Source organism: Octopus bimaculoides, chromosome 2 (assembly GCF_001194135.2).
Source record: "Octopus bimaculoides isolate UCB-OBI-ISO-001 chromosome 2, ASM119413v2, whole genome shotgun sequence".
NCBI lineage: Eukaryota > Metazoa > Mollusca > Cephalopoda > Octopoda > Octopodidae > Octopus > Octopus bimaculoides.
In genome coordinates this window covers 150652431-150663813 of record NC_068982.1, presented here as the reverse complement: position 1 = coordinate 150663813, position 11383 = coordinate 150652431, and the positions used below count along the sequence as shown (strand labels likewise).

The 11383-nt window shown below is 33.6% G+C and overlaps 1 protein-coding gene across 3 annotated transcripts in view; it reads left to right on the top strand.

The window, feature by feature from the left end:
• LOC106872129 (dynein axonemal heavy chain 5) overlaps positions 1 to 11383 on the top strand; it is a 183710-nt gene that overhangs the window by 77995 nt on the left and 94332 nt on the right. For all 3 annotated transcript variants that reach the window (XM_052965662.1, XM_052965663.1, XM_052965664.1), the window contains exons 39-44: positions 833 to 1059; positions 2360 to 2517; positions 3812 to 3951; positions 5824 to 6016; positions 6789 to 7042; positions 7876 to 7962. In XM_052965662.1, coding sequence (XP_052821622.1) covers positions 833 to 1059; positions 2360 to 2517; positions 3812 to 3951; positions 5824 to 6016; positions 6789 to 7042; positions 7876 to 7962 — 1059 coding nt within the window. The remainder of the gene's footprint in view (positions 1 to 832; positions 1060 to 2359; positions 2518 to 3811; positions 3952 to 5823; positions 6017 to 6788; positions 7043 to 7875; positions 7963 to 11383) is intronic.

Below are 11383 nucleotides of genomic sequence, written 5' to 3'. Positions count from 1 at the left end.
AGCACTATCTTTTGAACTTCAGCCATTTTGGGGTTTCCTGGAATCTGATCTAGGTAGTAATCAGCACCTATGACAATAGGTATTGTTTTCTTCTTCAGATTCCACATTTTGCTAATTTCTATTTCAAGATCTTTATATTTGCTCAGTTTTTGGTAGGTCTTGACAGATGCGTTTATATCGATTTTATTATTATTATTATTATTATTATTATTATTATTATTATTATTATTATTATTCAGCTGGCAGAATTGTTAGTATGCCAGGTGAAATGCTTAGTGACATTTAGTCCATCTTTACATTCTGAGTTCAAATTCTGTCAAGATCAACTTTACCTTTCATCCTTTCAGGGTTGATAAAATAAGTACGAGTTGATCACTGGTGGGTGAGGTAATCAGCTTAGCCCCTCCTCTGATATTCCTGGCCTTGTGCCAAAATTTAAAACCATTATTATTATTATTATAAATTTTAAGGGTTGGATAACATTCTTTCAACTACATCTTGTAATTTCTAAAATGATATTCTGTATATCGCTTCCGTATTCCAATTTGAAGAAAAATATGAGAAATAAACAATTTGATTAATGTTTCTGCCTATAAACTAGTAGTGAACAAAGAGAATTACTGTCATAGTTTTTTTTTTTTTTCATAATTTCAAATATTTCATTCTGCCATTATTTACATTTTCATTCAAGATTGATATACAAGGTACCTCTGTCTGTCTGTCTGTCTGTCTGTCTATCTGTGTGTGTGTGTTCTCGTCATCACCATGGCTGTTGCTGCCATTGATCCATCTCCAAACTTTTACATTCTCCCTTTCATTGATTTTCTTGTAGACATATAAAGTGAATCCAAGAACTGCTTTTTTTATGACCGCAGCATTCTCTGAGGAATCAAACTGGTACTTTGCTCGGAACATTAAATCTGTGTTTCGAACAGTGACACTCCTTAAACCAGATACTTACTATATTTTAAGAGGATATTTTATCTCTGCTGGTTTCAAGTCTGGCAATATTTTGGCAGGAAAATTACTAGAGATTGTCTCTTTAGCTGAACTTCAACTGTAAGTAAATAACAATGCAATATGTGTGTGTATGTGGCAGTGGGTATATCATCATTATTTGGTGTTCATGTTCCATACTTGCATGGGGTGGATGACTTGACAGAATCCAACTGCATTACACTCTAATATCTACTTTGGCAATTTTTCAACAGCTGGATACCCTTCCTAATGCCAAACACTTTTCAGCGTGTTCTGGGTGCTCTTTTCTTTTGTGTGCGTGCCATCATTAGTGAGGTCACTATGCAGCCTTCAAGACTAAGATCCCCTTCAAGTGAAGTGAAATCGTAATTGTGGCCAATGCTGGTGTCATGTAACTGGCACCTGAGCCAGTGGAATGTAAAAAGCACCTTTCAAGTGTTGGGCCTCACAGGGACGAAGTGGCTGATGCCAGTGGCATGTGAAAAGCTCCTTTCAAGTGTTGGGCCTCATATATTGAATACTCTTCCCTTTACTTCAGCAATATTATCCATTCATACTGCATGTAACACACAAAATGAACTCTGATTCGAGAACATGTGTATGATGCTTTTTCTACAGTATATATGGATTACATAGTGACTTCACAAGCAAAACATGTATTACAACACATTCTTATACAAACACTGGTTTTATTGATATTGTGATTTGAATCTATTTTTTTCTGTATGCATTGGTAAACCTTTGGCAGAATAAAAGTTGTTAAACTACTTAGAATTATATTACCATTTGGGGATGTAAAGATCTACTTCCGGTGATATGTGGAAAAGAAAGAAAGAAACTGATGTATAAGCTTTATCAGTTCACTTGCAATATCTTCATTGGTACCCATAACTCTATGCTTCTGAGCTCTATGTAGCCAAGTCTTCTCACCATAACATAGTTGAAATCTCATACTCTCTCACCTGTAATTAAAACCTCATCAGCTGTAGCATAATTGAACTCAATTCCCTGTTGTTCGGGCTTCATCATTATTAGCTGAACTCTCATACTTTCATATTTGTTAATATTCATTGGTTCAGTTTATTCTTGCTTTTTATTGGAATAAGTACTATTTGGAAATATTACCAATGAAACACTTGTATCCAAGGAATACTTTTCTCTCGTCTACTTTGTACCAGAGCTAAGCACTAACCTTCAAAAATTTCTGAGCCCTCAGGAAACATTTACATTATTATATTTCAAGTCATTGCATGATTAACTGGATATAAAACAGCAAAAAAAAAAAAAATTATATATGAAATAGTCGTGTTAATGATTGTTTGATTGTTCAGATAATATTTTATTAATATTTTAAAATGAATTCTTCAATTATTTTCTTTAGCATATCATCAGAATGTCAGATACCCAGTTTTACTTTGTCATCAATGATTGCCACCATAAGACGAGCTCAACAAATTAGAAAAACTCTTGAGGAAAAGTATGGAGAGAAACCTAACACAGTACGACCAGAAAGTCAGGTGTCAACACCAACCAGCAAAGGCAAGAATCGTTGTCTTCACTACTTTTATTTTATATTGACTGTGTATTATAATACCATAGAGAGGTATTAATAATATGTGAATAACATCAATATATATCTTTTATGGGTAGCTATTTTTTTATGGATAACTTCTGAAATTTTAAAGCAGCAAAACAACATCTCTGACCCTACTAACTACTAGGCTCTATCATCTCCAGTTTCTTTATTCAATAGTAGAATTTCTGTTAGTGGTTTGCTTTTTTAATGTCATATATTGCTTGCTCTTGAAATCTTGCCAAGAGCAGTTTTGTTGTACTTTGCATTAAACAAGGCTATAAGTGCCCTTGATAATAAAGAACCTTCTAATAAAACTGCCTGCTATGAGATCCATGCATCTCTTGTGTTAGAATACTTTAACAGAGCATTCCAATATGCATATAAACAGGGTTCTTTTTACACTTATTCTATCTACTGTGATGTATCTTCCTCACTGTTCATTATGTGTATCAATCACTTGCTTCTGCTAACTATAAATACACTCCTACACTATCTTTCATTCCTCTTTAGACTTTCATTTACAACTTAAGTACTTGTTGCTAAACATTCATAATGTATATGAAGAGAGACTTTGGAAATGTCTTCTAATAGCAGCATGAAATCTAGTGTCATCTACGTTGTTATATCACCTGTAATAAATTGAATAAAATAAGAATAGAATTTCACCAACTAACTGTTATCAGGAATGTTTCCAAGCTGCAATGTGTTTGTTTCATGTCAATTTTTTTATACAAGTATAAGTTAGACAAATTCATGTTACTGAGGCTTTGTTCTTCCAGCTAGATGCTTTTCCCATCATTAACACTTGCTTGTTTTCAAGTCAGGTATTTTTAATTCCATTTGTCTTTGAAAGAACAGAACTAGCAGATAATTTGTTGACAGTAAATATCAACAAATATTGCAGTTTGTAACTCATCACTTTTTTTTTACACAAAATACAGAATGTAAACATTCACTCAAACACACAAACATCTGCACATACACATGCGCATGTACACACTCTCACACAACTTACATACTCATAGGATGGCGTATAGCAGAAGTCACTTGCTCAAGACGTTTCACAAGGGAACTGAACCTGAAACCATGCATTGAGAAATGAACTTCTTAAACACATAACTGATGGAATTGCAGATAGACACTACTTTCATATACATCTAACACTCAGAGCTGAACTTCTGTCCCCTTCTATATAAATGTTATCAATTAAAGGTATCTATGGTCAGAATTATGATGTTATTGTCTTCCCTATTGCAGCAACACCCAGTACCACATCAAGACAATCTCAGATCAGTTTAACAATAAAAGAGTCTTCAGAAAATCCTACTAGAGATATAGATCTGTCTACATTACTGCAATCTATTGAGGAGACATTACACCCAGCTTTAGACAATAATGTAAGTATCAACTTGTTTCCTCTCAATAATTGTTTGCAGCTGTTGGTTCACTATCAAGCTGTGCCTGCTCTTTGTTTTCTCTGTTGCTACAACATCCTGGTACTTGAACTCATTGGTGCGTTCTCTCTCTCTCTCTCTCTCTCTCTTTCTCTCTCTCTCTTTCTCTCTCTCTCTCTCTCTCTCTTTCTCTCTCTCTCTCCTCCCTCTGTCTCCCCTGCCTCTCTTTCTCTTCCTTCTCTCCTCCCTCTCTCTTTCTTTGTGTGTGTGTGTGTGTGTGTGTGTATGCATACATGCATGCATATCTGTCATTTGCCACTAGCTTTTTTCAATGTATTTATCAAACCTTCTCCTCTAGATTGTCTCCTAACTCAACTTCAAGATTCCATACTGAATATTCTTCCTAACATTTCTTCTACACAATTCCAGTCCTCTGGAAAGAGTTATATTTTCATATCAATCAATCACCTTTTCAATACCAACCTACATGGGGCTACCTTTGGCTCTTTGTTACCAACCTACTTTAAATTGTCTATTCTAAAATGGTCATATTTATCTTAAAATCTTCATTAAAATTTATTATTACATGTATGATGGTTTCTGACATAGGTACAAGACACATGAGTTTTGAAGAAGGATGTACTTGATCAGAGTGACTCCAGCATTTCATTTTATCAGCCCTTGAAGAATAAAAAGCAAATCTGAAAAGTATTAAATCTAACACTCTATGAATTCTGCTAATAATTAACATAAAATTTCCAGAGGTTTTGAGAACCTTTTGTTAAATTGTATTCAAAACAACAGATTTATGTACCAAACATATCAATATTATAGCTATTTTACTATCTCCACCATCTAAATTTTGGGTCATTTGGAATATTAATCAAAACACATAAATAGTGTATTATTGTTAGAAGAGTCATAAGATGGGTTAAATTGAATATTAAATCCCATTAGTCATCCTAATTATTTGTGGCCCTTCTAGTTTAAGAGGGTCTGATAACGCTATAAGATTTCCACCCCAGATTAATGAGAAGATACATAAAGATTACATAAGATACATAAGAAATTAAAGCTATATTTCATTTACTTTCTACTTGTATAATATCTGTAATTTACTTTTGATATAGTTTCTACCAAGAATAGTAATGAAATTTTTATTCCTTAACCTTTTAGCATTTAAACAGGTCATATCCAGTCCAAATATTCTACCTGTTTGATGTTTGAACTGACCAGACAACTCTACAATGGCGTTGTAAAATTAAACAATCACATCATTGAAGTCTTGAAGCTTAGAAATAATGTCTGATTAATTTAAAACAAAGTGAATGAATTAGCATTACATTTGACAGTGTAATCTGAATATTAAAAGGTTAAATAAAACTTATCAACTAGTATTTGTCTGAGAAACTATCAACTACCTTTTTTACATATAGATCTTGTTAATCTTCACTCCACAATTTCATGTTTTGTCTACCTCACCTTTATTTCCACTACAGATTTTTGATTTATTATTTATTCTTTGTTTTTCATTTCAGATATATTTCCTCTCTGTTTTGCAATAATTTACATTAAAACAGAACATTTCAAAATAAAATGCATGCATCAAAGAACACTCACAGACACACCTCTTAACATGTCTGCTTATAGTGAGAAATTTTTTTTTTTTTTTGGTATTGATGAGTGATATTCATACTTTGCCCAAATATATTACTAACTTGTGTGCATGCACACACTTTAAACATAAAGTCTTACTATCAAAGCAGCTCTTAGTATAAAGAGAACATTTTATCTATGAAGTTTATTTTCATTTCCATTCCTCATAGAACTATATACATCAAAGACTATTCATCACATTTTAATGATTATTTCCAGGTATTGATTAAATTCCAAGACCTGGTGAGTGCATGCATATATGGAACTTCTTGTATACCAAACAAATCTTCTTTGAAGTCCTTAGATTTAGAAAACGTTATCTCTGAAAAAGTAAATCAAAAGAATTTGACAGTAAATGAAGAATGGTTTGCAAAATGTTTACAGTTAAATAATCTCTCCAATAACTTTGATGGTAATTTGTGCATATTAGCAACTTCTTTTTTTTTAAACATTTAACTGATTTTCATTTCATTTCAAAACTAAAATGGATCTCTTCCTTCACATCGACATTAAATTCTGTTTTCAAAATAACATTATTTTTTTAAAATAACATTAACCTTTAAATATGTTATTTTCAAACCAGTATTTTAAACTTTTGTCACCTGTCTGTTAAATCTAGACATAAGATTTTTCTTTTATTACAATTCACCATCTATATGTATGAATGTATGGTGAGGTGGGTAGACATGCTTTAGCCATATGACTATGCTTGCATCTGCTTATATTTTATAAAGTGGAGATGGTTTTATGGTTTTGTCAAGAGGAAGGGACAGAGCTCATGATATTCAAAGACCTTCTAACATTGGCAAAATCAGTACTGTTTATGTTTGGCTTAATCCTTTAGCATTTAAACTGGCCATATCCAGCAATAATATTCTACTTGATTTATATTCAAACTGGCCAGATCCAGCCTCTCACACCTACCCTAGAATGTCATTCTAAAAATATACAATCACATCATTCAAATCTCAAAGCTTCACAATAATGCATGATTAATTCAAAACAATGTGTATAAATAAGCATTACATTTGACTGAAAAATGTGGGTACTCTCGCAGACATTTACTTTCCATATTTTATCAAATAATTTCATTTGACATATGCAACATCCACAGACAAGTAAATTTTTTCATCATTTCATTTCTTCAGAACACCATTCCTCATACAGATTCTATTCCTATACAGGTGTTTTAATGGTTGGCCCTCCTGGAAGTGGTAAGACAACATGTCTCCAAACTTTGGTTGAAGCTTTCAATGAAATCCAGCAAATAAAAAGTATTTCCAAGAACACTATAAAAACATCACATTCTAACAATTATAAACTTACCAGAATCAATCCAATGTCATTTGAAAGTTTGGAACCAATATTTGGTTGGATGGATTTGAATTCACAATTCATTGATGGATTTTTTATGTCATCTTTCAAGAAAGCAAGCAAGGTAGGATGTATATACTTGTGTTTCTACTTTATATGTGTGTGTGTGTGTGTGTATATATGTGTGTGTGTGTGTGTGTGTGTGTGTGTGTGTGTGTATATATATATGTGTATGTATATATATATATATATATATATATATATATATATATATATATATATATATATATATACACACACACACACACACATACACACACACACACACACACACTCTCTCTTAGCCAAGTGAGAAGGGTACCAGACAAGCAGCTTAAATGTCAATGGCTGATGTCTTGTCATTGGCACCATTGTGTCTATGGTCAACCATTCTGAACAAACAACTACTCAGTCTACCTGTCTCTGAATTTTTGTCTAGCACAAGATCTGTCACGATCCTATCCTATAGGTCTATGATCAAGTTTGTTCCAGCTCTGACCATGCCAAGCGTTTTCTTTTTTCACTTTTTTTTGTCAGACATAGTGTATCTACAACATTATTCCATGTATATTTCTCTTTATTACAATAGTAGTGTGTAAGCTGAAGGGTTAATGGCTGCCATTTCTAGCAGAATGAATGTCCGCATAGGGATGATCATATATGTGATGTCTTGAGTGATGAAACATAGGAAGTTTACTCAGTAGAATACAAATGAAAATATCCTGTAACCTACCAAGTCATTGGGACTCACATAAGGTATCAATGGAAAGCCATCATGATAACATCCATCCTTTTCCAATATATTGTTTCAGAGCTTTCAGTATTGTGTATTTCATATTGATAACAACTTTGACTTAAGTTCAAGTTAAACATTTCATAAATCAATTTATCTTTATTAAACTCTGTCATCAATTTCAGAACAACTTCAAAACCTGGTTTTTGATAGATTCACAACTAAATGATGACTTGCTTGACCAACTGAGCAGTGTATTCAACAACAAACAGGTATGTCTCATGTTAACTTGGCTTTAATAGAGTCAATGATAGTCTTCAAACCCAGCACTGCAGAATTATCGTATCACTTTGCTTTTTAGATTTAAAACATTTTTGTTACAACAGGTGTGAAGTTAGTGTTACCTTGCTGACCACAGCAATATTATGTAGATCAGTAAGCTTCTAAAGGAAAAACTAAGAAGATTACATTTCCACTTGTTTAATTTCATTAACAATAAACTGTACATCTGAGGAACTTACTATCAGATAGTGTAATCTTACAGAGAAAGAGGGTAGTATTCTGAGATGTAATAGTCCCATAGTGAAGCAAGCTTACAAATTATATAGAATTTTTTGAAATTGTTGTTTAAAATGGCATGTATGACATTTTGGAATTGTATCAACTTGGCAAATAAGTTCTCTTGATTAATTATGTAATGAAAAGTTTCTTAGTCATTGTCAAATTTAGTGAAGATTATTCCGGTTCTAACCTAGTTAGAAGCATAGCCTACAGCCAACCATTTCTGAGTCTTTATCTGGTGATACATTGACAAGCCCTTGAAAAGAGACAGTTAGCTATGTTATTGCTTTCTTTATTTCTTCAAAGATATTGTTTCTTGTAATAGCAGTTTCATTGTTTAAATACAAATCATTTCCTCAACAACATGAAAGGCTTTACGAACACCACATATAAAAGTTGCAAGTTGAACTGAATCTGATGCATAATTACTTTTGTCAATAGCCAGTAACAATGAACAAATTCCAATAATTCTTCTGCTTGCATAACCTTGATGTCAGCTGCAATTTCTTCAACTTGTCTTGTTATTGTTCTTTAAGACAAGCTAATCTCTTCAACATTTTAAACTTTTCCAGTTACAAAAGTTCAGTAACTCCCACAAAGCATTCTTTCACTAATTCATCATCAGAATTTTTTGAATGATTTTGCAACTTTTTTTGTTTAACAAAATAATTTGCAAGTGCAATTTTTCCAAGTACTGTTTGCCTTCTTTAGAAAAGCATGTCTATCTCCTTTGAATTTTTCATACCTAGAATATTTTGTAGTATAATAACAATTAAATTCTTTAATTGTGGAGAGATATTTTTCACCAAAACAAAGAGATAGTAAACATTTGTCCAGAAGTTTGCTTCCCAGTCACATGGTTACAAGTTCAATCCTACTGTGGGGTACGATGGGCAATGTTTTTTACTCTAGCCTTGGATCATCTAAAGCCTTCTGATTGGATCTGGGAGATGGACACTGGAAAAAAACAACCAATGTGTGTGTGTGAATGTGTGTTACTGTCTCCTTACTTTGACACCACGAGATAGTTGTAAATAAGTGTCACTGTCATGCAAGCGGGTGCTTTTGGTTTTCTTTCTTCCATGAAAACATGCCTGGTCATGGAGGAAATATTACATTATTTGAAGATGTAGGTTGGCAATAGGAAGGGCATCTAGCTATAGACAGTCTGCCTCAACAAATACTGCCTAACTCATTCAAGCATGGAAAAGTGAATGTTAATATGCATGTATGCATGTATTAAATCAATCAATCAATGGGTTGGGTTTATCAAGAATTAAAATTTTAAAAATTACAATATTTTTATCACACTGAGAATTTGAAAGTAAATTTTACTGACAATCACATTGTTGATGATGGCAGATGTTTTCCTTTTTCTAACATGTTTACCAACAATGCAACAAGTATTTATAAGTAAGGAGTATTATTGATATTAATAATTGTTAATAACAATATTATCTAATAAAAATATATATTAACAAAAAAAAAAAGGAAGATTACTCTAGCATTTATCAGTTTTTCTTATCTGATTTAGGTTTTATTTGCTAGATTATTTCTTTCATCTAGCTTGAACCTTCTTCCCCAGAACTATATCATTCTGGAACTCAATTCCTGTTTATATTTTCCTTACTGACATCAACTCATTTCAACTGCATATTGGCATATTGTCATCGTTGCCATTGTTTAACTCTAGATCAACCCTAATAAAGAAACCCTTTGGTAAAAATCATTCCATGATGATCTCATAAAGTTTGGTGGGGTTTATTCTGGCATAGAGTTTCTATAACTGCATTATCTAATGTACTCTGTTTTTAGTATGATTTGAAGATTTGGCTGCTATGCTAGATGAAGCAACCATGTAGCAGCTTTCTTGCTGGCTCTTGGAAAGGCTTGTAAAGGCCATAAGCAACAATCATCCTCATCCTTTAGACTTAATTACTTAAAGAATGATCAGTTGTATTGATGTATATATCTTTTATCTTTTATGTTTTACTTGTTCCAGTCATTAGACTGTGCCCATGTTGGGGCACTGCCTTGAGGAATTTTAGTTGAAAGAACCAATCCCAGTATTTTTTTTTTTTTAAGCTTGGTACTTATTCTATCAGATCTATTCTGCCAAATCACTAAGTTACAGGGATATAAATACACTGACACTGGCTGTCAAGCAGTTGTTGGCAACAAACACACACACATGTGTGTGTATATACACAATGGGCTTCTTTCAGTTTCTGTCAACCAAATCCACTCATAAGGTTTTGGTTGACCCAAAGCTATAGTAGAAGACACTTGCCACACAGTGAGACTGAACCCAAAACCATGTAGTTGGGAAACAAACTTCTTACCACACAGCCACTCTTGAGCATATATATATATATATATATATACACACACACACACACACACACACACACACACACACACACACACACACACACACACACACACACACACACACACACATGCACACACACACACTTTGGGAGCCTGGGTTAAAGAGGCATTATCTATGATCATTACAGGCCTTCCAAAACAAGACAGCTTGATGTGATTATGTTCTATTTAAATTCTGGGAGGTCAATACCTGCAGGGAAGACAAAAGCCAAAAGAAGATTCCAAGAGGCTGATGTTCTCAGGGGAGAAAGAGAACTGAGTGGGTTGGATGCATCAAAAGTGACAAAAGGTGAAGAGACAAGTGGGCTTAAGAGACCAGCTAGCTCTGAAGGAAAAACGCTATTAGAGTAGTGATGGGAAAGACAGAGAGAGAAAGAGAACGGTTTATCTGTGGATCAGATGCTGGAGCATGTCTGTTATTGACTAAATGCCAATCCTAGACCACATTGAGATATGCCACTTGTGTGCATGTAGTCCAGGATGTTTGTGTGTAGCAAAAACACATCCTGGACTGCAGCCAATTATCAACATCTATTTTCATCATCACCACCATCATCATCATTTAACATCCGTTTTTCATGCTGGGTTGGACAGTTTGACAGGAGCTGACTAGCTGCTCAGGCTCCATGTCTGTTTTGGCATCATCATCATCATCATCATCATCATTTAACGTCCGCTTTCCATACTAGCATGGGTTGGACGATTTGACTGAGGACTGGTGAACAAGAGGGCTACACCAGG